Source organism: Sphaerodactylus townsendi, linkage group LG06 (assembly GCF_021028975.2).
Source record: "Sphaerodactylus townsendi isolate TG3544 linkage group LG06, MPM_Stown_v2.3, whole genome shotgun sequence".
Taxonomy (NCBI): Eukaryota; Metazoa; Chordata; class Lepidosauria; order Squamata; family Sphaerodactylidae; genus Sphaerodactylus; species Sphaerodactylus townsendi.
Window position 1 is genome coordinate 41,596,220 of NC_059430.1, and position 25,867 is coordinate 41,622,086.

General features: G+C 43.0%; 1 protein-coding gene across 1 annotated transcript in view; it reads left to right on the forward strand.

Moving 5' to 3' along the window:
* The window catches only part of SREBF2 (sterol regulatory element binding transcription factor 2), a 32,982-nt gene extending 13,334 nt beyond the window's left edge, over window positions 1-19,648 (forward strand). Inside the window, exons 8-19 of the mRNA XM_048499784.1 lie at window positions 210-402; window positions 1,799-1,980; window positions 2,624-2,897; window positions 3,277-3,446; window positions 3,664-3,832; window positions 4,143-4,263; window positions 4,870-4,979; window positions 7,240-7,372; window positions 8,308-8,476; window positions 12,750-12,935; window positions 14,667-14,778; window positions 16,584-19,648. Coding sequence (XP_048355741.1) covers window positions 210-402; window positions 1,799-1,980; window positions 2,624-2,897; window positions 3,277-3,446; window positions 3,664-3,832; window positions 4,143-4,263; window positions 4,870-4,979; window positions 7,240-7,372; window positions 8,308-8,476; window positions 12,750-12,935; window positions 14,667-14,778; window positions 16,584-16,804 — 2,040 coding nt within the window. The 3' untranslated portion in view covers window positions 16,805-19,648. The remainder of the gene's footprint in view (window positions 1-209; window positions 403-1,798; window positions 1,981-2,623; window positions 2,898-3,276; window positions 3,447-3,663; window positions 3,833-4,142; window positions 4,264-4,869; window positions 4,980-7,239; window positions 7,373-8,307; window positions 8,477-12,749; window positions 12,936-14,666; window positions 14,779-16,583) is intronic.
* Window positions 19,649-25,867: the final 6,219 nt, after the last annotated feature.

The following is a 25,867-nucleotide window of genomic DNA, read 5'->3' on the forward strand; positions in this document are numbered from 1 at the left end:
AGGAACAAGATCCTCCTGACCACGGCCACACAGCCCGGAAAACGCACCACAACCAGTTGAATCCGGCCGTGAAAGTCTTTGACAATACATAGAACAATACTAATTAGACAGGCTTGCATTATCTTCACTGTTGTTTCAACAGCGCACTCCAGAATTATCTTCTTTTCTCAAAAGTCCCTTCCTCTCTATCCCTCATTCTAACCATTTAGGTTAAAGACGAACCTGACTCTCCTGCTGTTGCCCTTGGAATGGTTGACCGTTCACGAATGCTACTTTGTGCTCTCACCTTCCTCTGCTTATCCTTCAATCCTCTAACATCTCTCCTAGAAGGCCAAAGGACAGCTGACTCTGACAGTTCTGTACGTCACGGCTCTGGGAGAAGCATATTGACAATAGGTTCAGGTACTGTCAGAAGTGTGTTGGTGTACTTGCCTGGATTTGTGTTAATTTCAGTGTTGCTTGCGTTAAGTGTTGGGTGTGCTTTAAAAATTAAACACAACAGTGGAAAATATCTTAGGAGTATCAATGAAAGAAACATTAGGGTGGGGGCATGACACTTTATATTTTCAGTGGGGTGTTGAGAAGGCTGAGTGCCGCAGTAATTAGATCTTTGTCATGACTTCTGTTAGGGCTTTTAATCTGTTATGAGCTTTATTATAGTGTCCTTAAAAGTCAGTTTTCTTTTAACACTTCTGTAATTCAGAGGAGCTAAAAAATTGAGTTCCTATTAGAATAGTTTGGCTATTTAGTAAGCTGATTTTAGTGGATCTTCGGCAATCTGAGCAAAAAACTATTCATCTGAGGACCGCCATCATAGTGTTATGTTGCACACAGGCAACTTCTTTATCAACATTCTCACTTAATAGTGTTCAATCTTAATGTTACCTACTTTTGTATGTTTCCTTCTAAATGAGGATGCGTTGTATGTTTGTTGCTGTGACACACACACAAACTAACAATAACTAGGTAGTCAAAGCCCTGTCCCAAGGTCAGCACTGATAGTTCTCACAAGCGTCAAATCCAAAAGGTTCACACAACTGACACAAATCCAGCAGTCCAGGGCAAGATCAGAACAAAGTAGACGCTATATGCAAATGTGGCTAGGGCAGCAGCAAACAGACTTGTTGCTTTCATGCGCCTCCCAGTTTCTTTTAACAGGACATTGTTCAAGCCGCTGGCGATGGCCTGCACCTGGCAGTCATGTCAGCGCTTCTCCTGCAAGCATACCTCTGCTGTTGAGGCTGGGGTGGTGTAGGACTGCCAAGCATGCACTATTCCTCCTGCCCTGCAGGGTGGTCTGCAGGGCTTGTGGGGAGAGCAAGCTAGACTTCCTGCTGCTGGCCCAGTGCCATGAGGCTGAGGAGCTTTTGAAGGTCCCTGGTTGTGACTTGGTCCTAAGTCTGCAGATCCTTTGCTGCCAGCTGAGAGTGCAATGCTGTGTTGCCACCGTATGTTTGAAGAGTCCTTTGAATCTCTGGGATCAATTGAGCCTTGCTGGAGCATGATAGTTGCCCTTCCTGAGAAGGTAGGGGAAAAATACTCAAAGCTGACAAAAATACATGAAATCCACAATAATTATTTAACAGTGGTAGGCACTTTTGGGCTCTGGGTTTAAAGGTGATATGATATGAGGGAGAGGGTTGTTAGTTGCTATCCACTTGTTTGCTTTAAGTGTGGTGATGTTGGGGTCATCTTCTTTCCCTCTTGTCCATCTTCATCTGGCACTGAGTGTCATTTGTCTAGTTTGTCCTCTGATTTGCACTTCTCTTGGCATCTCCACTTCTCCCCTGTGCATTAGGTTCTGGTGGCTGGTTTGGCTGGATGATGCCTACTCTGATTCTGTGGCTTGTGAATGGTGTAATTGTCCTAAGTGTGTTCATAAAATTGCTAGTGCATGGAGAGCCAGTGACCCGGCTACACTCCCGTTCCTCTGTGACCTTTTGGAGACATCGGAAACAGGCAGACTTGGACTTGGCCAAGGTAAGGCAGCTCTGTACTTCTGATGGCAACATCTTAATCTCTGCACAGTTAATCTTCCGGAATGGCATTAGACACAACCATGCAAATACGTTCTAGAGGTCCCCATAATGCTGGATATGCTTTGAGAGCTGCCATGCAGTGGTACCATACCTAGTTATGCTACTGCTGGAATAATTAGTAATGGATCTTGGAAATCAGATTGGCTGCGTCAGTGAAGAAGGCATCAGTTCCTCTTCAGTATAGTTCTTTGGTCACCCTTCCTCCCTCCAGAAAGCCTAACAATCTTCTTGAATTGAGTAATACTATGAATGTGCAACATGCTCCTCTTTTATGAAACATTGTTTCTTGGATCTCCTTTTTGTTGGACAGCCCTTTTTTCTAATAAATGTAGAATCTCTTTTAACATGATTGGAACCTGTCATTTGGAATTGGCCTCTACTCCAGATCTTCAAAACAAAATTAGCTTGCAGTGTTCTTGGGATATTGTTGGTTTCTGCAGCAAAAATGATCTTGTCAGAATGGGCAGGTCCTACCAGTTTTTTAAATTTACCTTCATCTTTGTGCAGATATTTTATTAACTTGACGAAGATGGTTATCTCAATTGAACCTTCAACTTTTCTGGGGGGTTTTCTCCCTCCTTTAGGGTGACTTTGCTGCAGCTGCATCAAATTTGCAGATGTGCCTGTCTGCCCTAGGCCGGGCACTGCCTGCCTCTCGTTTAGATTTGGCCTGTGGCTTGTCCTGGAATGTGATCCGCTACAGTCTCCAAAAGCTAGGATTGGTGCGGTGGTTGTTGAAAAGGACGTCACGGCAGAGGCGAACAACGGAGGCTCCTGTGGGTTTTGAGGATGAAGCCAAAACAAGTGCACGTGATGCAGCTCTAGCATATCATAAGCTCCATCAGCTCCATATCACAGGTAAGGGAGGAGGGTAGAAGGAGACTTGGGAAAAGGAGCTGCTGGGGGGCACTTTTGGTGTTAAGTGGCCTCAGATTGCCTGTTTACTTTGTCTTCAGTTGATATCTTAAAATACTGAAACCTGCAGAGTGCTCTTCTGTCTATTTCGATACATGTGCAGTGAGATGGAGCTTAATTTCTCACCAGGTCTGAATGAGAGTGCCTGATATGCAGATCTTGGAAACTTCTTGCCACAATAAGTTCAGAAACTGGTTTGTGGCTCTGAATCCAGGTTTTGTATAGCACGTCATCGTGAATTGCACAGCAAGAGCCTGGGCGCAATACAGGTAGTAATAGTAAGGAGATGACTGATTTTTCCTTCTTTGCTCTTCTGGCTCAGGTAAGCTTCCATCCAGCTCCGCCTACTCAGGACTGCACATGGCACTCTGTGCTGTTAATCTGGCTGAATGTGCTGAGGAGAAGATTCCACCGAGCACATTGGCAGAGATCCACCTGACTGCTGCAGTTGGCCTGAAGACCCGCTGTGGTGGCAAGCTGGGTTTCTTGGCGGTGAGTTAATCTCTTAGCACATCCTAGCAGAATTGGGTAAAATAAATACTATGGTGTATTTAACTAAACTTTTGGTACTGCGTATAAATAGAAGTATCTCTAGTTTTACCAATTATTACTAAAATAGTTTTACCAATTATTACTGTTGGCTCTGAATGACACACTGAAATGACTTTCCACAGCAGCATTTTTATCATGGCCATTGCTTTCTTCCCAGAGTTATTTCCTAAGTCAGGCTCAGAGCTTGTGCAGTTCTGAGCGCAGTGCCATCCCTGACTCCCTCCGCTGGCTGTGTCATCCATTGGGACAAAAGTTTTTTGTAGAGAGGAGCTGGACAGTGAAAGCGGCTGCCAAGGAGAGTCTGTATTGTGCACAGAGGAATTCAGGTGAGAGCCAGAGATGGTTTGTGGATGCATCATCCTGGATCTTCTCTTTGAAGATCTTTGATGTATATTATGCAGCCCTCCTACTTACGTGCACATTCTGTGCAGTCAACTTTGAAAACTGTTGAAACTGAGACCTTGCCATGTGCCTTACCATTTACATCCTCCAAAGTCATTTGAAATGTCCTGATGTGAGTTTCCTGAGACAAGGTCTTGCCTTTAGATCCTGCTCCCTTCTACTGTTATCTCTGCTTTATTTTTGGGGATGTTAAAAAAGAAAAGAAAAAGAAGCTGTTTTTTCTGTCATCTGCAGCGGATCCAATTGCCCAGGTACACCAAGCGTTCTGTGAGAACCTGCTGGAGAAAGCTGTTGAATCCCTTGTGAAGCCGCCTGTTCCCAATGGGCCGGCAGGCCAAGATGATGAGGAGCCCTGGTAAGATTCTGACCTGTCCAGCTGGCACTGTTCTCAGGAGTGAACTGGAGGTTCTGGACAGTAATTTTTGTCTGCACTGCTGGTTTCTGTGGGCCCAGCAACAGAGGAAAATTGTGGTATAGATTCCATTTCTTCAGTGAGAAGCAGCATGTTGTGGAACACCCCTGTTCTTGATGCCATTAGTGGCAATGCGGAGGCACCAGGGTCATATCCATCTGCAGTACTGCTTGTATATGTTCTAGAGCACTTTCCATGTGCAATTTAAAATTGACTTGCGGATAACGTTCTAAGCAAGTACATTTTGAAGTATTAATGATTTGTATCAATTACCAGGACTACTGTGAGCAGCAAAGTCCACCAGTTAATTCCGTTGGAGGAAAAGGAGTTAGGGAAATACTAGCATGGAGCTGGATGGGTGAGGTTTCCATGTTAAAGGACATTTCATCCACCAGAACTTTAATGTGGTTGTTATGGTTATTTTAAAAGTACTGTAAGAAAAGGGCTTGCTGAAATCTTTAGACCTGTTACCTGTACTAAACTGATAAGCTGCAGAGCGTGTGGCATTGGCTTTACTAGCAGATGTTTGTCTTCTGATTGTGCTTGCAGTGAATTTGCTAATGCTTTGGAATACCTGAAGTTACTTGGCTCCTTCATGGACTCTTTGGGAAGCGGTACACTGCCTTTCACAGGAAACTCTGTATTGAGGTCTGCCCCAGGTAAGTGTCTTAGATTAATACTGCATCCTTTGTTTCATCCTGGAGATTAAATAGTTGCAATGGGGTTATGGTGTCACTGCTTATATTACATTTCTTTTTGTTAAAATTCAATATAACAAAATTAAACTGTATCATTAAAATGCAATTTCAAGCATGTTCATTTTGTGATGTCACTGTTTATTAAAAGTTCATCAAACAAGATTTAATTAACTATAAAATTTCATCCTTCCAATGTCAGTATTTATAAAAAATAAAATTTTCCCATGATCTTGCTTCTTAGGCTTGCAATATGGCAAATATTAAAACTTTAGCAGGAGTTTAAGGTGCAAGGAATATGTTGTGGTGCCTGCTTGTTAATATTGCTGCAGTACTTGTTATGTGCTATTATAATCATCACAGTTCTTGCTAGAAAGAGCTCTTTAAGAGTTCTCCCCAAAGTGTAAAAAAGTGGTATGAGGTGGACAGGCGTGATATCCAGTGACAGACTGCAGAGGGTCTGTGTTTGTCTTTTGGGACATAGAGTGTCTTGTCACATTTCAGTGTGGACCATGTTATTAGTACATACATGATTAAGTCTGAGAAACAGTCAGGTGGAGACCTTTAGGGGGAATTAGACCCTTTAGCTAGTGGTATGTCAGTAGATGTTAATTTCTCTGTAGAGACAGGCTGTAAATGGGACTGTCTTTTTGGACTAAATCTTAAAGAATGCTCTAACCACTTGTCAACTGATGAGGCTTTCCCACACATGTTATTTCATCACTTGTGTGCCCATGCTACATTTTTGTGTGTGTACATATTTTGCTCCCTCTAATGGTTGCTTTGATATTTAATTGCTGTATCACTGGTTTGTTTCTGAGCAATTAGTGCACTGAGCTACTGTGGTACTGTGGTAAAATATCAAAGTGGTCACTAGGGAGCAAAACATACATGGAAAAACCCGAACACAGTACATTATGACATTAAGAAGTACAGAAAAGCCCAAGGTCTTAACAGAATGTTCTGTGAGAGATGGCAATCGAACCAAAAGTTTGAAGAACCTTGTGAACTCTGTTCCCAGGCCTGAGCCAGTGAGTAGCCTTAGTTTGGCCCCTTCCACACATGCAGAATAATGCACTTTTAATCCACTTTCAATGCACTTTGCAGCTGGATTTTACTGTGCGAAATAGCAAAATCCACTTGCAAATTGTGAAAGTGGATTGAAAGTGCAGTATTCTGCATGTGCGGAAGGGGCCTTAGTGTTGTCTGTCCCTTCTCCACTATGGAAACAGGATAAAAGTTTCTTGGTCAAGATTCTTGTTTCCACCTTTACCATCAGCCAGCCTGGGCTTCAACCGATGCTTTCCTTTGTTGCCTTGCTCTTGAGGATGAAATCTGCTAATGTGTTCCAAGATAACCTCGTCAAAGCAAAGAGGTTGATTTGGAGTTGCCTTCAGCCCAGCACATCCTGCTCTCTTACATGCAGGCTCTGAAGAGTTGTTTCATTTCCTTTTTCTTCACAATTGCTTTTGTCCTCTTGACAGACCTTTCATCTCTTCCTTATCACAATTAGGGAGCTTTGTGAGAGATGATCAGCACACGGTGGTGTTATTATATAGTTGCTTCAGCTGCTAGGCCTCTTTGCTTTGCTTGCTCTTCCAAATCAATCTGTTGACCTTCCAAAGACTCAAGTCTGTGCAAGAATAGATGTGCCGGAGCCAGACACTTACTTGCACATTTCTGATCTTTTTGTAAGGATCTTATTATCAGGAAACTTCCTTGCTATCTCTGCTTCTGGAAACAGCTGAATAAAACAGAATAGTTGAAAATTACTGCGTTACACGCTCGCACATTATCATTTGTTCCTTCAGCTTTTGCTTAACTGAGCGTATTGTTTATGTCTGCTGGGCAAACTACACATCCCATGCAAGTGTGTGTATCTGAGCCACCAGTTCTGTTTGCTTCAGTGTTCATTTTGAAGAAGAGTTTTGAGGAAGGGGAAGATAAGTGTCTGCTTACTCCTTTTCCAACTCATCATTTCCAAGTGCCCATCTCTGGGGGTATCAAATCCATGTGGAGCTTTACAAAGGGGGGTGGGTGGGTGGCTTGCTGGGCATTTAGAGGAAAGAAAAAATCAAATCACTTCCTTTCACCTCGACTTCCATCTAAATTCCTGTCCCTGAAGCTGCTTTTCATTTAAAATGAATGGTATTGGAATGTAAGTTCCTCCTGAAACGAATAGTTGATCCCTAAGTCTGCCTTGTTTTTGTCTTTGTGTTCCTAGGGCCTGATGTGGTCTGCAGGTGGTGGTCATCAGCCATCACTATGACAATCAGCTGGCTGAAGGGTGATGATGTTGCTGTGAGATCACAGTTCACCAATGTGGAGCGCATTCCTAAATGTCTAGAGATGACTGAGTTTGTGGACTTCTTTTTTTTGTATTTACAACTTTGCCTTTCCAGATCTGAATGGCAAAGGACACACAAAAACAGAGTTCTTTGAGCCTGGCACCTATTTATAGCAGGTCATAATCATGTGGGGTAGATTCATTTGATGCCACTTCCTTCCGTGGCTCCAAATGCAGGCCTGTCACAAGTTTGCAGACAAAACAGGAGTTTTTCCAGTGCTGTGTGATGGTAAAACACTTGATAACACTCCTTGGGGGGATGGATTCAATGGTCTTGTCCTCAATTAATGCTTGCCAATGCACGTTATGTGTTCTTAAGAGATAGGTTCCCTTATGTCCTGCCATTTTCCACTGGAGTATATTGGAGACTGGTGCCCTTGTGATTTTAGAGCCTGTGGGGTATAGTGGTTAAGAGCAGTGAACTCTAATCTGTAGAACCAGGTTTGGTTCCCTACTCTTCCACATGAAGCCTGCTGGGTGATCTTGATAACTATTTAACTACTATTGGCAGTATGCTCTGAACTGCTTCACATGTTACATTTTAAATGTGGGTATAAAACAAAACATCTGAACAGTTTGGATTCATTGTAGCATTCCGTCATTCCATTACTGCCACATCAAGCATGAAATGACTTTGTATTCGGGTGGGAGTTGTGGAGTTGCAGTGACTTGTTCGTTCTTTCAGACTTTTCTCTTTCCACCCTTACCAAATAGATGCCTCTCCCTGGGTGTAGGGGGCATAGTGGAGCTGTTGAGGAGAGAGTTGGAGATGAAGTCACTGCTGTGGGTTCTTTGAGAGTATTTTAAGTCCTTGTTGGTGGGAGTCCTGATATAGTAAAGAAGTGAAAGGCATTCTGTCTCTTTAAAAGCATTGCTGTTCATAGCCCCAGTGCTTGAAGATGCTGATCTTCTTCCTGGTTGTGCTTCTTCCCCCTTTCTTCCTAGGAGTGCCCTTGTGAAAGCCGTCTTTCATGTGTGCAAAGCCATGAACGCCTCCTTGTCGAGTAAGGCAGATGGGCAGCAGAGCTCCTTTGGCCACTGTGAAAGGGCCAGCACTAATCTTTGGAACAGTCTTAACATGAGCAGTGGAGTCTCAAGCACAGGTCTCAACAATGTAAGAGCCATTTGCTGTCCAGCATTTATGTCTTTCTCTGTCTTAGTGTATCCAACATTAGTGGGTAGACATTTAGTCATTTGGGCACAGGGCCTCTTGCCTCTTGGGGCATGCCCTCATTTCCCAAAAATGACAGCTGGAGAAGGGCAAGATTTCTTCTCTTGCTCCCCTTACATGCACCTGAGATTGCAATGTTCCCTTTCCAGAGGCAGTGCTTAAGAAATGCATCCTTTTCTCTTGCTTTAGCTTTGCTCATTTTTTCTTATTCTCGCTGTTCCTTTTCCTGTTCTGTTGACAATGCCTCCTGGGTGAGTTGTTCCAACACAAGATGCCATGTCAGGTCTGCTGTGGGGGACAGCAGTAGTGTTATATCCCTGCACTTTAACCAGTGGTGGGATTCAAGTAATTTAACAACCAGTTACGGTGGTGAGATTCAAATAATTTAACAACTGGTTGATTACAAGCACCATTTTAACAACCGGTTCTACTGAAGTGGTGCAAACTTGTTGAATCCCACCACTGACCTTCCGTGCCTTAGCATCACAAAGTAACATGAAGCGTGGGCTTTCCAAGTTCTCTGAATATGAGATTTAACATTAATATCTCTCATCACTGTTGGGGGGTGGCTGTAGTGCATTGTAGTTGCATTGCATGTTCTGCTGGTACTCGTGCAATGTTTCCGCAGTGCAATGCAGAGGCTCACCTCACCTCTGCAGCACAGATGGGATCTCCTGGACTTGCCTGCATTTAAATGATGCAGTCTGGAATTTAGTGGTGTAGACCTTTAATTAAAGTTAAAATTGGAACGACTCAGAAGGCCATTTAGTCCAGTTAATCTTTGCAAAGGCAGGATTTATTCATCCACCAGCCCCTCACAGATTAACTTGCAAAATCCAGGCAGCAGTGTGTGGCAGGCAGAGAGCAGAGAGTTTATGCTCACATACAGAAGTAAGGCAAACCAAGTATGTCAGGGAGAAAGCAAAGAAGTCCATTGTGGCTCCTTAGTTTGCTTATTAGTTGTGGTTTGAAGTGAGCCAGTTGAGTTGATTGAATTTCTTTCTGTGGTTTGACATAATAATAAAACACTTTTCTACCACCAGAGGGCACTTTAAGTTCATATTCTTGTGCCTATTGATATCTTATGGCAGGGGTGTCCAACTCTGGTGCTTCAGATGTTCACAGACTACAATTCCTATCAGCCCCTGCTGGCATGGCCAGATGGGAATTGTAGTCCATGAACTTCTGAAGTGCCAGAGTTGGACACCCCGTCTTATGGTGTGTTTTTGTTCTGAGAATGAATTCTCATCACAGTTATGTATTCTGTGGCAGTTCTCCCTACCCCCAAGCTAATATTTTGCTTTAAAATGTATTCTTGAAGTCACTTAAACACATTGAACTTCTGCTGTTTTGTACTCTGTCAAAGAGGCCAAACAGTATTAAAAGCAAACTGGGGCTGTATCTCCCACCTTCCCCATTTAGTGGGGTTTGTTGATGTTCTCCCCTCATTCTTCAGTTCCCAGTTAATATAAAGCCTCATTTGAGTGAAATGTTCATATATTCTTGGAGAATAAGACTAAATTCACACAAATCACCTGGTAATTACTTTTTAGCTAGAAAGTGTGGGGCCAGATCCGCGTCTCTGGTCCTACACAGCAAGATTAGTTTTAAGAAAAACTAAGTTAGAAATAAAAGCAAAAGACTTCTGATATTAGAAAACAAACAGACAGTTTTACTTAGCAGAATATAGAACAGTTTACAGAATACAGATAAGTTACAGAAGGTGACCTCTCCCGACGGAGAGGCACGCCCTTGTGCTCTCAATTGAGAGTCACGGAATTTAGAACGTTACAGAAGGTGACCTCTCCCAAGGGAGAGGCACCGCCAGTATAGGAAGACCTTAGTTTTTGTAGATGCAAAGACGTCACACAGTCCTCCCCTTTTGTTCCACGTATTATAATTCATGAATGTTCAAACCCCATTGGCTTAGAACTGGTCACATCAAGACAGCCTATATTCCTACGTATTCGCTTCTTTCTGTAATTCAAACACTGCCAGCTGTTAGCGCATGCCCTCTACCCATATGCAAAGGACTGCCATAAAAGCTAGCTTGTTGTCTTCAAGAAAAACCCGTTTGCTTAGTTTGGCTCCCAGAGAGAGATGCCTTAGGCAGTGCAGGCTTAAGCTATGCAGCATTCTGACTCTACATACTTTTAGATCATAAACTTCTCTTTACCAGCATGAAATGTTAAAACATGATTCTAACAATTATACAATGATTCTAAGACAATAGAATTATGATCAAATGCTAATACAAGTAAATGTGAATCACTTATTTATCATTTGTGTTCATTTAACTATATAGAACAGGGGTAGGGAACCTGCGGCTCTCCAGATGTTCAGGAACTACAATTCCCATCAGCCCCTACCAGCATGGCCAATTGGCCATGCTGACAGAGGCTGATGGGAATTGTAGTTCCTGAACATCTGGAGAGCCGCAGGTTCCCTACCCCTGATATAGAAGAACACTTTTGCCTTTAACTAATCACATTCATTTCTAACCCAAAAACCAAATAATAAAATTCATTTGTCTTCTGTCACGTAGGCCCTCAGTGCCAAGATGTCAAAGATGTTATCTGTAGTTGCCTGCATCTCTGCTAGCAAGCTGGTAACATGGCTTTTTGACCTTTTGCAAACATGCAGGCTTGCTGGTCACTATACAGAAGCTCCATTTTGATTCTTTGCAAATCCTTGGTTCTATAACTTAATCAAATACAAATTTATACACATTCTGGCCTGTTCCCACAAAAGTTATGCAGGGCTTAATTTATTAGGTAATATGAAGATATGATGAATCTTCTGGAATTAATTTCAGGGGTAAAGAGGAAAGAATCTTCAAAGTTACAATCTCTGACAGCCTGGAAATTAATCTTTATTACAGAACATCTTTATCTCCTTGTACAAATATTAACTGAAATCACTGAGAAGTATTTTTGGAAAGTCTTTTGCAATTTTATGTACTGATTATTGAGTATCTTTTGATCCACTAGTAGTGCTGATTGGTTACGTAAAAACATATTAATAACAACTGTTAGGAACTTGTACGTATGCTTACCATTGCTAAAAAAATGTTATAGTGACTAAAATAATGCTTATAAAAAGACACTGTGACTTAAGTTATGGCTTATTAAGATATGGGATGCGGCAGAAATGTCAAGCTTGACTATGTTCAGCTGAGAAATGGTGGGAAAATCAACACAGACTTCTTTGGTATTCTTGGAAAACTTGGGAGTGGGCCTGTTATGATGATCTGTGCTGAGAGGCTGATGTCTCTTTGAGTTTTCCAGTCAGTAGCGTTGGGACTCCTGTCACTGATCAATTTGTGCAATGCAGAGATGGCCCAGTTAGTGAACATGATTGCTCTGAAGCACAATTTCCCTTTTCCACTTTCAGAATGCCCCGTAATTTACTGAGGGACTTGGGACAATGAAACAGGTTCCATCTTTCTAGGCTGCTTTTTGTGGTCTTCTTCTAGCCCGAGGATGGTTTTTATGTCAGCTTTTAATAGCTGTTTTGTAATCGTGACTTTTATACTTTAATGTTTATAGTTTTATTATACTGTTGAGCCACATTGAACTGGTCTCCTTGTATATGCAAACTGAGCTGTTTGAACACAAGAGGGAGGAGGGAGACGACCTCCCCCAGTTCCTCGTCCTCTTTACTGCAGCATCCTGATCCAAGTACTCAGTTCATCATCTGACAATTTCTTACTGATTTTGCCATGTAACTGCTGCCTTTAGACAAATACCTAAGTGTTCTGTCTGCGTCAAATCTCTGCCTTCTGAGAGAAAAGTAGATTTGGTAACAAAACTGTCAACCTGCTAATTTTCAGCAGCCTCAAATGGCTTTGTAAAAAGGTGAATGATTAATTCAATGCTTGTGGGTAGCTCAGAGAAGTATTCGACTACTGCATGTTGCTGTACCCTGGTACTGGTGGCAACGGATAATTTCATTGCCCTTATCTAGGGTTGCCAACTCCTGCTTGGGAAACACCTGGAGACTTTGGGGATACAGCCTAAGAAGAGCAGGGTTTGGGAAGCAGCGGGGATCTCAGCAGGGCATGATGCCATAGAGTTGATCCTCAGAAGCAGCCATTTTCCTCAGGAGAACTGATCTCTGTCACCTGGAGCTCGGTTGTAGTCCTGGGAAGTTGCCACGCTCCACTTGGAGGTTGGCATCCTTACCCTTGTCACTGATTGGGGTTATCTTTTTGTAGATGATCCAGCTGCTGACCTGTGACCTGCTCCTGTCTCTTCGTACCACTCTGTGGCAGAAACAGATGAACACCAGCCAGGCTGTGGGAGAAACCTATCATGCTTCTGCTTCTGAGCTTACTGGATTCCAGCGTGATCTTGGCAGCCTGCGAAAGCTGGCCCATGGTTTTAGACCTGCTTATCGGAAGGTAAAACCCATGCCTTTTTTACTGAATGCATCTGAGGAAGCATGTCGTAAGGCTACAGTTTCTCAGGGAACTAGAAGCTGTAGCTATCCCTCCAGTTCTGGCATTCCATTTTAAGTCGAAGGAACAAATGTCCTAAGAATTGTTTTGCGTAGAATCTTTATCAGAGTGTTTGTAATAGCTATATACTGTGGCTGACTTCTTGACACGTCCTCATTCGGAAGTGGAATAACAGCTCAGGTAGAAGGTAGGCCTTTTCAGATTATATGAAGTAACTGTTATCAATCCAAATCAATAAAACATGCCAGAAGTTTTAAAAAAGATTAGCAATAGAGCAGTTCACTTGGCTGTGTATTTAATTTTGTGTGTATGTATAAATTTTGGATTAAAGTGACATGTATCTTAAATATGTGTTCAGTTCATATAACAGAAGTAAAAACTCAAAGGAGACCAGGAGATAATAATTAGATAGACCAGGCCCATCCTTTTAATATTAGCTATGTAGACTGGTTTTGACCTGAATTCCACACCTAACTGTTGTAGGCTTTGGCTTTAGAACATAAGAAGCATAAGTAGAGCTTTCTGGATCATACCAGTAGTCTATCTAGTCCAGCATATTTTTCACTGGTATCCAGCTGTCAGCTGCCTCTGTAGATGGAGACTTCCTTTAGTTACCCTGGTTGGTCACTTAACCCCCCATGAATCTGTCTAACCCCCTTTTTAAAGCAATATGTGTTTGTGGCCACCACTGCCTCCACTGGCAGTGAACTCAGTGTAATCACTCATTGAGTAAAGTATTCCTTTTTGTCTGTCCAAAATCTGTTTCTCTGTAACTTTATTGGGTACTCTTGAGTTCTAATATGAGAGAGGGAGAAAACGCTCTTTCTTAACCAGCAGGATTTAAGTATTTTCTGTTTGTTTGGATCTTGAAGTCGCATTTATAGTGCTGTTTGACTTCCAGCATCCTCCTTATAAGTCTCTCTAATCTTAATTCTACCGCCCCCCACTGAGGCTACCTGTTTTTCCATCTTGGTTGGGCCCTGATTCCATCTCGGGCCCTGCCTACCCCCTCCCCTTTTGGCCTTTAGATCGGGTGCCTGTTTTTAACAACTTCTGTTGTTTTAATTTGTATTTATTCCTAGTAATTGCTGCTTAAGTTTTTAATGGTTTTAAGTTATATTTTTGTATTGATTTGCTGTCTTGGAGAACAGCCATATTGTGAGCCGCCTTGAGCCCTTCGGGGGTGAGGCGGCCTATAAGTCCAATAAATAAATAAATAAATAAATAAATATAACTCTGCAATGCGACAGCTGTATTATCAACATATTGTAGGCAAAAGGAGGGATTGAGAAAACAGTGATTTGCCTGATTCCACGTGGAGGGGAGAGATTTGGACTGGAATCTTCCTGATCATGACTCTTAACTACGCCACCACCAGTACATGAAAAAGACCATGAAAAAATGGTTCTGGGGTGGAGTGTGACTGCTTCTCTCCTAGTCAGGAATAGTTGTGTGGTGTGTCCTTTTTAAAGGGCACAACCTCCATACTCCTTACTCTGTGCACATCAGTATAGGATTGTTGACAGGAAGAAGGAATAGCTAAATCAAGTAGAACAGCAGTAACTGCTGCAAGCCTAAAGCGTGTATCCAAATCCACAGCAATACAAAGGTGTGATGTAAGACTGTTGAAATGTTGAGGCCATGAGTTGCCTTATGTGTACCCCTTCCTTCCAGGTGTTCCTGCATGAAGCCACTGTGCGCTTGATGGCAGGGGCCAGCCCCACACGCACTCATCAACTGCTGGAGCACAGTCTCAGGCGCCGAACCCCCCAGAGCAGCAAGCAAGGTCAGTAAGTTCTTTTCCTTCTTGCCCAACCACCAGCCCTGGAAACTGTGTTTTAAAAGCCAAGGCCAGCTGTATTGCTTTGTGTGCACAGCTCTCTGCAAGGGCTGTCCCTCTAAACTGCATGATGGGGGGAAAGTGAAGCTGGAGGTAAGCGAAAACTGCACTTCTGGAGGGAGATTGTGATCTGAAGCATAGTAGAAATGGTTTTGCTTTGCAACGGCTGTCAGCTTTCTTGATTTACTTTCATGTAGCTGCTGAGACCTAGGAAGCTTGAGAATTTCAGTTTTGCAGTGAAAATCTTGCTGAGTTTTGTCAACTTTGAGCTAGAACATTTACAAGGCAGCCTTGAGAGCTGATGGCTGGCTGTGGCTAGTTGCTGGTGTAACCATAGCAGCTCTAGTCTGCTCCCTGAAGGGATTCATTAGTGAGCGGCCAGCAGGAAAAAGAGCATGTTGCTTGGTTTTTGGAAGTTGTGACTGCACCACAGGGTCCCATCTGGATATTGTGTTGTGATGACAGGCCCATTACAGAGAGAACAGGCAGAAACAGTGGGGCTGGTGGTGGGAGGGACCTGCTTCTGTGCATGTCACAGCTGAGTGGCAGGAAGGGCCAGGGATCAAGTTTCTGTCTCTGTGGCATACCCCACCCACCCCCCGCCAAAGGGACTGGGCCTTGCTGTCAGTCCCTGAGCAGCTAACAGAATTGGACAGCCCCAGTAATCTCTCTCCCGCGGAAACTCCAAGCAGGCCCTCGGCTGAAGCTATGCAAAGGCTGCCGTCACCTTCAAAGATGCATGGGGACACGACAAGGAGAGTCTGTCCAGTGACAGCTGTCTTCCTCCCTCTGGTGGGCACACTTCCCAGCAGCCCAACCACCCTTGCCAGTAGTGGAACAAAAGAGGGGTCCACTGGGATGGGCTAATATGTAGTGGCACCCAGCACTACCTTCAGATCCCTCAATAGCCTTATCAAAGGGGCAAAAGTAGTTTGGGACTGACATGATTGTCATTCTACTCTCTGTTAAATCTCTCTGTTCTCAAAGACTGTCATTCAAAATCCATTTTGCATTCATTGTAACTTTCGTGAGCACTAATGTATTGCAATGGAATCCATGTAAGTTGTTGGCATTTCTGACCACCAATATGTCCACTGGGCATTCTAGCATCTCCTATTGTTCCCAGTGGAAAATCCTGTAAACCATTTCAGCACATCCCTCTCAGTGCACTTCTGGCTGTCCCCAGTGTCCCTTGGAACATCAGTAGCTTCTCCAGGTGTCTGCCAAGTATAAAGACAGAAGCAGTCAACCTTTCCATATCTGAGGAGGAACCATCTCTCCCTTGTAGCTGGACTCTTAACTGTTGCTGCTCAGTTGCCAACCCAGGGCCCCAGCAAGGGCACTGGCTCCCCTGCTTCAGCATCCAGGGCCTGACTCAGCTGCCCATCTCCCCTACCAGGGTCCTTCCCGTGTGAGGTTGCTAATTTTACAGAAAAGGAAGCTTAGAATGAAGAGATTTGGCTTTGGTCACCTGAGGAAGTGTCATCACTGTTATCAGGACAAGGCTTTAGCTAAGTCTGGGATGCTGGCCAGGTCTCAGCTTGGGACATCCTAGCCTGCAGAATAAATTGTTGCCTAGAGCTTGAGTAGATGTGTTGGTTGTATTTCTGGCATTCAACTTCATTGCATCATACAGCAGTTTGCAGATTTTGCATTTTGTTAAACAACCATGAAACATTTACCCTTACCCATATATTGGAATAACATTGATGTTGGGACTTTATTCTAACTTCTCTTCTTTTCGCAACTAGGTCAACTGGATGCTCTTCCTGGTCAGAGAGAGCGAGCAACAGCAATTCTCTTGGCCTGTCGCCACCTGCCCCTCTCCTTTCTGTCATCCCCAGGCCAGCGAGCTGTTCTACTGGCGGAAGCGGCCCGTACTCTGGAGAAGGTTGGGGACAAACGTTCCTGCAATGACTGTCAGCAGATGATTGTGAAGCTGAGTGGGGGGACAGCCATTGCTGCCTCTTAACCCTGGTAGAAAGAGGGGCATATTGAAGCTTCCCATGGAACTGGATCCCCTCCTCTTTATATCCCCTTTTCTTTTTTGAACACTGTTCTAGGAGGTTTGGAATATGGAAATTTCACTATGCTAGACATGGTAGGATCTTGGAATAAGCTACCTTTTTGTGGCTAGTGAAGTCCTCCAGGTACAATGGGATGGCTGTATTGAAGAGTGCTTTTTCTTACTGACATAAAGAGCCTGTAGCACTTTAGAATAGAGAAGCACCCCTTTCCCATTTCAGGAGGGGTTGGGTTCAGGATGCTGCCTTTTCTTTCCTTTTCCAAAACAGTTTGTGACCTGGACATGTATGGAAGTATGTGCTGTGGAGGCTGTAAAGATGTGTCCTAAATCTTTTCCCAGCATTTGGAGAATATGAAGGTTAAATCCAATGTTTTTAGCAGGCCCAGATTGGATCTAGCTATGATAACCTTTTCTGGTCCTCCCCGGGTTATTATTTTTTAAAAATCAGTCTTTCTATAGATTTTTTTGTTTCTCGGAGTTATCCTAACTCTCCTGGAGAAATGTATCACAGTTTTTATGCAATTTGGGGGTTTTATAGCAATGTTTTGTGGTTTTACAAGCTATAGGGATAATAATTAGGTTTTTTAAAATCTCCTTCCTCTTACCCCTCACTTTGTGTGTGTCTCCTGTTGATCTGCAGAGCTATAACTAGGCTAGGGACTGAGCCTTTTTCCTATGTGTTGCCTCATGTATAACGGAAAGGAAAAGGCAAAATATGGACTAACTAAAAATATACTGGGAATTTTCTCGCGTATTCATTTCAGTGACATTTTGTTCCATGTAAGCGTGTTTCGTGCACAGCTGTCAAAGACAGACGTGGAGCATGCCTTGCATTACCATCTTAAGTGGGGATAACCCTGTTGCCATTTTCCAGGATGATTTGGGGGAAGCTGTGACAGTTAAAGATATTTAAAGATGGTTTTATATGTATAGGGAGAAAATAATGTGGTTGCAGCTGTACCTTTTGTTGAGAGAACAGTTTTTTAAAAATAGATTCTATATTTCATGGAGTCTGTTCCATAAACCCTTTTTGCCTCCCACCACCCAGCTATTTCTCTTTCTGTATCCTTGCTGGGTGTCTCAGTTCTGCCCTCCCACCCCACCCCCCCAATCAATAGTAATTCCGCTGTTTTCGACAACAAAAGTATCAACTGAAGTCTAATCTTGGGAACATTTTTTTCTTTTGAGAATGCCATAAATGTGCATATTGCATTAGACCCTGATCTTGTTCTGTGTACTGCTGCCTGTCCCTTGTAAATACAGCTGGACATTGTTGTGGAAATGGGACTCACAATTAAATTTTCCTCTGCAAGCCTTCAGCCAATAATGTTCAATTCAAATAAATGCCCTACATCCTGAAATGCACAGAAAACTGGCACGCGTGTGGACTGGATTTTTATATGTTGCAGCAGTTATAGAATTGCAGGAATGTTGTCCAAAATCACGCTGATAAGGAATGCCTATCTTATGATATCAAATTTAAAATTCCATTCATGGAATGAGCATGAATCTAATACCGTAATAAAATGTCATCTTCCTTTGTATGGTGAAGTCTATGATGAAGTGAAGTCTATGCCTTTTCTCAGTAGTCTTGCATTTTTTGGAACAAAGAAGAAGTGTATTTTCTTGAATGAAAGTTCTTTTTACCCATGTGTGGGTGTATGTGTAAAACATTCCATTTATAACTCCTGCCTTGTTCTGTCCTCAGAAGCTCACAGTGAAAGCGAGCTTTCTCTTGGCTAATTAGAAGCACTGGCTGACAAATGGGTTTGGCTCCTTGAGTTTCATTGCATTCTGATATAGATAATCTTGGATTCTTCTTCCGTAAACTGTTACCTTCCATGGCAAAAGCTGTTCCTTGGTAAATGCAAGGCAGTTCAGTATAGTGCACACTTGCTAGGCTGAAATCCTGTTCCTTTGTTAACTAAGAGCAATTCCCACTGGCTGCTTTCCTTAGTAATGGTTGCACCAAATGAGAAGGGTGACTGAAACTACCTCAACGAAAGGTACCTCCAGCACAGGGAGATTTATCTGGATCTGTGCCCCCAAAGCAGATCCTTCTGATCTGTTTACAGTAGCAGCAGTCAGGGATTGGCACAGACCTTGTGTAGGTTGTGAGTGCCTGGCATTCTATTTGCCCACCCTTGAAAACTTCTCCACCTTGAAGATTTTTGAAACAAGCAATTAACTTGCATTGTTAACTTTCTAAGTTTCCAAACAAGGTAACGTGTCTCTGAACACCTCTCCCATTGATCTCATGGAATTCTGTGGTCATCTCACAGTTCCATAGATTTAAAGCCAAGTGAGCCATTTATGCTGACAAGCAGGAGCGAATGCTGCAGCCAAGGTGGGGCATTGCAATTGAGATCAAAGTTAAATGCGAGAAAAAAGTCTCTGAGAACAGGATCGAGCTTGTGGAATGACACAGGCAACCTTAGTGTAGGCAGGACTTCCAACTCCACCAGGGCTGAGTTTCCGCATATTTTTGGCATTTCTGTCTATTCTCTCCACGCCCCTGTCCGTGCAAGCTGCATCCCTCACATGCCTTTTTATACAACTTGTTTATTTATGGTTCTGTTGTCCTTTAGTTTATCCCTATATTGTTTTTATGTATATAATGTAATTTATATATATATGATGTGAAAAAGTGTCTATTTATCCCAATAAAATAAGGTATATGGATACTTTGCTGTAAGATGATGTTGCTGGTGACAGTGTATGTTCCAGTTGTGCATCCTGTCCTGGGGTTGATTGTGTAACTGTTGGCTAATAAAGACAAATAGTACTCAAGGTCTGATGTTCTCATTAATGAAGCTTCCTGCAAATTTGTGTTTTGGCTGAAGTGATGAATATCTAAAACTCACCCCATACAATCTGTGTTTTCCAGATGTTATGGTGCTAAAGGAAAACTAGAATTCCACAGTATTCTGATGCAGTAGTAAGCGATTTAGGTTTTATTCTGAGATCATAATTGATGTTTGGGTATTAAACCATAGGTGTGGTCTAGTATCCCTTTTGCCCCAGTGGCCAACCAGGTGGCTCTTAGAAGCCCACAAGTGTGGTATTCACAGAGCCTTCCATTGTGGTCCTGCTACAACTTTTGTTCAAAGAGACGCTGCACTTGACCGTGGGTTCCATTTCGACATCATGGCTGACAGCCATAGGTAGATTTGAGATCTGCGAATGTGTCTAATTCCCTTTCAAAGCCATCCAAGTTTGTGTCATCTTGTAGCAGTGAATTTCTCAAGATAATTGTGTAGTATGAAGAAGTACTAACTGGCCGATAATGTTTGCTGCGTGGTGGAGGTAAAGGTCCACTGTGGCAAGATTGCTTGTACAGACGTATTCCTCTACTCCTGCTTTCACGTCCCACTCTCTCCACAGCAAACAAATCCATTTATAGCATGATTTTAATTTCTGTTTCACTGCCAGAGTAGGACAGATTTGCCCCGGCCTCTTCCCTCCGCCTGCAGCCAGCCTGCCTGGTTATACCCTCCTACTCCTTCGTGCTGCTTTGCATGCTCCCCTTTTGCCCTCCTCCCTGTTGCCAACTACTTCCCTGCCATATAATTTATATTGTCCATGGCCTCCCTGCTCTCGCATATCTTTTGATAAAAAAAATTAAAAACCATATTGATAAATTGATATTGACACTAAAAATGTTAAATAAGAAAAGGTAGTCAATCATAAGAACATAAGAACTAGCCTGCTGGATCAGACCAGAGTCCATCTAGTCCAGCATCCTGCTTCTCGCAGTGGCCCACCAGGTGCCTTTGGGAGCTCACATGCAGGATGTGAAAGCAATGGCCTTCTGCTGCTGCTGCTCCTGAGCACCTGGTCTGCTAAGGCATTTGCAATCTCAGATCAAGGAGGATCAAGATTGGTAGCCATAGATCGACTTCTCCTCCATAAATCTGTCCAAGCCCCTTTTAAAGTTATCCAGGTTAGTGGCCATAACCACCTCCTGTGGCAGCATATTCCAAACACCAATCACACGTTGTGTGAAGAAGTGTTTCCTTTTATTAGTCCTAATTCTTCCCTGCAGCATTTTCAATGAATGCCCCCTGGTTCTAGTATTGTGAGAAAGAGAAAAATTTGTCAACATTTTCTACCCCATGCATAATTTTATAGACTACAATCATATCCCCCCTCAGACGTCTCCTCTCCAAACTAAAGAGTCCCAAACTCTGCAGCCTCTCCTCATTTCAATTCAAACACCCGATTTGCCCCTGGATTTGATCAACGAACCGGGACATCTCCAGCCTCATAGTTTTATACACAAGAAATCAATTATTGCAGACTACACCGGGAAGAGCCTGTCGGTTGATAGATGATAGTTCACATTGTCCCTTTGTGGTTTTGCACTGGCTTTGTATAGTTAGTGGTTTTTGACATGACCAGTGGTATCTGGGACCTTTTTCTGGCACGGGGTGTGGTCTGGGAACTGTCCCCTTCACTTCATGCTGTGTGACCTTGTCTGCAAATCAGGAGGAAGTATCAGCCAAAACTGCCCCTGTTCTAGCACTGCTGAATGCAAGAAACCTCGGGTAAGTCCAAATTTCTTTATTTCCCCTGCTAACAAATGAGCAAGTACAGTCACTACTCCATTCTTGTTTTTCCCTGGATGTTGAGACCCCAAGTAGAGTATGGGGAAATCGTGAGAGTTTTACTAAGGGGAATAGTTTGCACATTAAAGTATTCAGGCTAACATCAGGCATATAACAGCACAATGTTGGTGGTAGAATACCCATTTTAAGATGCGAAATGCAGGGGCTTGTGTGTGCGCCACCCTACAAATGGGCAAGATCAGCAGCTGCCCTCTGCGCATGTGCATTGTTCCTGGTGAAATGGCCTGCCTGAGGTGGTCAGGGAAGGCTCTCACGCATGACTTTTTACAAAGTTTGTAAAGCAGAACTGTCCTCAAGGTTACCTGTATAAAGAACGGTAACAAGTCTAGAATGCAACATTTTAATAAAGGGTAATAAGACTAAACGGAGATGGGGTAGGCTAATGACTCGGCTGGAAACTATTAAGAGGGACATGGGCATGAACGCCAACCAATTGAAAAGTTGTGGCAAACGGAAGCATGGAGGGGACTGGTTTACAGAGTATCCCAGAGTTGGACACGACTAAATGGATGGAGAAGAAGACTAAATATAAATAAAAGCTCTGACTTATAATAATATAATAAAATAATATAATAAAAGGAGGCAGGACTGAATTATACCACTTTGTACAACATGCCGATCTTTTTGTTTTATTATGATCCATCTTATGAGCCACTATTGAATAGTGGTTAAAGTGTCAGACCCTCTTGCCATGGAAGCTTGTTGGGTGACCTTGGACCAATCACACACTCTCTCAACCCTGATCTTGGCTAATGTTTCGATGAAAGACCTCCAAGGAATGCCAGGGCTGAGAGGTGAAAGCAGGCAATGGTAATGGCAAACCATCTCCAAGTCTCTTGGCTTGAAAACCCTACATGGTCTCCATAAATTATCTGTGATTTGATGGCAAAAAAAAAGTATTCCACTCGCTGCTTTGTCCTTATGCTTACATAATACCATCGTTTAATACTTCATGCCTTTATCCAGGTTGCTGCAATTTTGTATGGTTGCATTTATTATGCTATGTAATCTGCATTGAGTCTCTCTAAAGTGGACTATGAATAAATATACAGACTAATGACCAGCAGAGGGCAGCAGCAACTGAGCAAAGTTTTACAAGAAGAGTTTGGATTTATGCCCTGCCTTTCTCTCCTGTAAGGAGACTCAAGGCGGCTTACAAACTGCTTTCTCTTCATCACCCACAACAAATGCCTTGTGAGGTAGGTGTTCTGAGTTAGGTGTGACTAGCCCAGGGTCGCCCAGCAGGAATGCAGGAGAGCGGAGGCAAATCCAGTTCACCAGATAAGAGTCCACTGCTCGTGTGCAGGAGTGGGGAATCAAACCTGGTTCTCCAGATTAGAGTCCACCTGCTCTTAAATACTACACACGACAAAACCTCTCAAAATTGGAGCTCTTTGCAGAGGTTATTACTTTTCATAGCACCCAAACTGGAATCATGAATATGTATCCTAAAAGCACTCAAGCTTTTACATGTGAGGTGGGAATCTGTGGCAGCATCTTTCTGCCTGGGCCAATAGCTCTTGATACAGTACTTCATTTTCATTGTTTTCTTATTGGTTTAAATGAAATATACATGCTTATATAACTTGGAATACTTGCTCCTAATCACCCCTTTCTCAAAAGCAAAAGGAAAGCTTTAAAAATCCCGCTGACAGCATCCAAAGATGGTAAAACTAAAAAAAAATGGGAGTCCTTCCCTTTCTTTTTGAAGAAATGCTCTCTCTCTCTGTGGATTAGTTTGTGAAGTGTATGAACATGGGACATAACACACTTTAAAACAAGGCAAACAATAATAGGGAGCAGGGAGAAGCCAGAAAGAGGGACAATCTGAGTGGGGGCGGGTTAATATAAAAGACAGCTTAGCCTAGCAGTTCCTTCGGTTTGATAAAAGACACCCAGAAAAGATTCAGTGAGTAACTTCTGTCTTGAAGAACTCAAGAAAATGTTTCTGTTGGTGTTAGGATGTGTTATAGACCGCATTATCTACTGGTTTATGCTTAGCTGCATATTGCAGGAAAACCCACTGGTGCAGTCCCAGAGGGTCCCCCATCTGCCCTAATCTTTGCAGTACAGTAGGGTTTTAGCCCATTGATATGAACCCTGTGACATACATGGATTGTAGCTAAAGGAGGAAAAGATGTTGTTACTAATTTTCATAGGCCAATTCATCGAGTAATAAGCAAACTGTAGAATTATCACTGCTTACATCAAGACAGCTCATCCCCCACACCTACAAAATCTTAGGGGGTTAGACTGTTGCTGGAACAGTGTGACCTGTAACCTGCCTTCTCCCAGATGGCTACATTTCCATGGCAGTGGAAGGAATCTTTTCTCTGCGTTTCAGGGACTGATTTTTCTTTTCAAATTGGCCTGTCGCCACACCCTTCTTCTCCCTTTTCCTCCCACACACTACTTTCTGGAAGCAAAATAAGGTTGGCAGATACTTTTTGTTTGGAGGGCCTGTTCCTTTTCTGCTATTAAAGATTAATACTCCTCTGGGATTCTCAGCTTAAGATGCTAGAATGAGGCCATCCTGCTTGGGGCATCTACACAAGTTCTTTGTTTCTCTTCTGATAGTGCCAGTGTTTCTGTGACAGCGAAATCATTTTACAGCTTCTCACTTTCAGAAAACACCAACTGTGGCAGCAGTTCTGTAGGAGCAGATAGAATTAGGAACTTGTTTAGCCTTTAAGCCAACTTTTGTCACTATTAGGCTATCAGTTGCAAGGGGGGGGGGGATTTAGATAGATTATTTTCACTCCACCAACCTGTTCTTTCTGAAATAGACCAGGAAAGTGTTTTCTCCCATATTTGATAATGAGATTTTATGTTGCTGAGAGGACAAATGCCATGAAAAGGCTAAACTTAAACCATATTTAAGAGCCATGATCAAGATCTCCTTTTTATTTTTTAAAATTAAACTCTGTTGTGGAGAAGGGGTTGAACAAAATCAGGGTGATAACATTGGAGGGGGGAGACTTAACTGCTGTTTCTGGATTTCAATTGTCCCCTTTGCCCAAGTTAGTATTTGCCTCATGAGGGAAAGCATAAAGGAATATGATCACTAGGTGGGAGGATGACGTACCTCTTTAATACAAAGCATGTATCAATACACCTTCCATGTAAAATCAGTAAGAAAAGTGAAATGCTTTCAGCCTTCTGCTCTTGGAGACCTAGTGTGGTATAGTGGTTAAGAGTGTCAGACTTGTTTCTGGGAGACCTTGGCTCAAATGCTCACTATTGAAACTCCCTGGGTGGCCTTGTTGTGTCACCTCAGAATTAGATTTTAGGCTTCATTATTTTCCTACTTTTGCATGAGTTTACACATCTTTGTACCACTCAGTATTATGCTTATTAGTTAGTTGCTTATATATTAGACTAGGCTATGCCTTATATACTCCCTGTAAGTTCATTGTGTCTGTCACTTGCGTTACGGTTGTATTAGTAGTTTTGATTCTGCTTTGTATTAGAAAGTTCTGTCTGTGCCAGGAGCCTGTGCTAGGGAGCCCAGATTCTCCTTTTAAATCCATCTTCAAGGGAGAATCTGGGGTCCCCAGTTAAAACTACATTGAAAGTGATGCTGTTTTGGTGTGGATTCTCCAGGTTAAACTGAGGACCTCAGATTCTCCCTTTAAATCCATGCCAAAGGGGGTGGATTTAAAAGGAGAATCTGGGGAAATTTGGGGGATGCCTGCTGTCAGGAGTGCAATTGTTAAGCTAGCAGCACCAACATTTCAGAGTATCTTTAGGAGACACTCCTGATGACACCACCCAGATTTGGTGAAGTTTGGTTCAGAGGGTCCAAAGTTATGGACCCTCAAAAGTGTAGCCCCATCTGCTATTAACTCCCATTGGAAACAATGGGGGATGGGGGCACGCCCTTTAGGAGTCCATAACTTTGAACCAAACCTCACCTAACTTGGATGATATCATCAGGAGAGTCTCCAAAAAACTCCTTGAAATTTTGGTGCTGCTAGCCTAAAAGCTGTGCCCCCTGCAGGCCAAAAACAGAAAAAACACTAAAAATACAAAACCCCCACAAATGAACCTGATTTTTTTGCACCCTCCAGGCGTGCGCCCGGTGCAACGCGCACGCCCCCTCCCCCTGGTAGCTTCACCTCTGACATACAGTTATTATTAAAGGCTGTTCAGTAGCACAGAGACTGTGTGAGTCGGGCTATGCCTCCCCAGACTTTAACCTGGCCCTCTTTTCAATGTCAGAGCTTAGCCCAAGAATATTGAAATTAGCTATACAAGGAAAGAGTCATATGCAGAGTGTGTTTTCATTACCAGTAGGGACTATTGACCAACACCTTGGATTACAGAAGCTGTAGTTCAGTGGAAGAGCATCTGCGTTTCATGCAGAAGGTCTCGGGCTCAA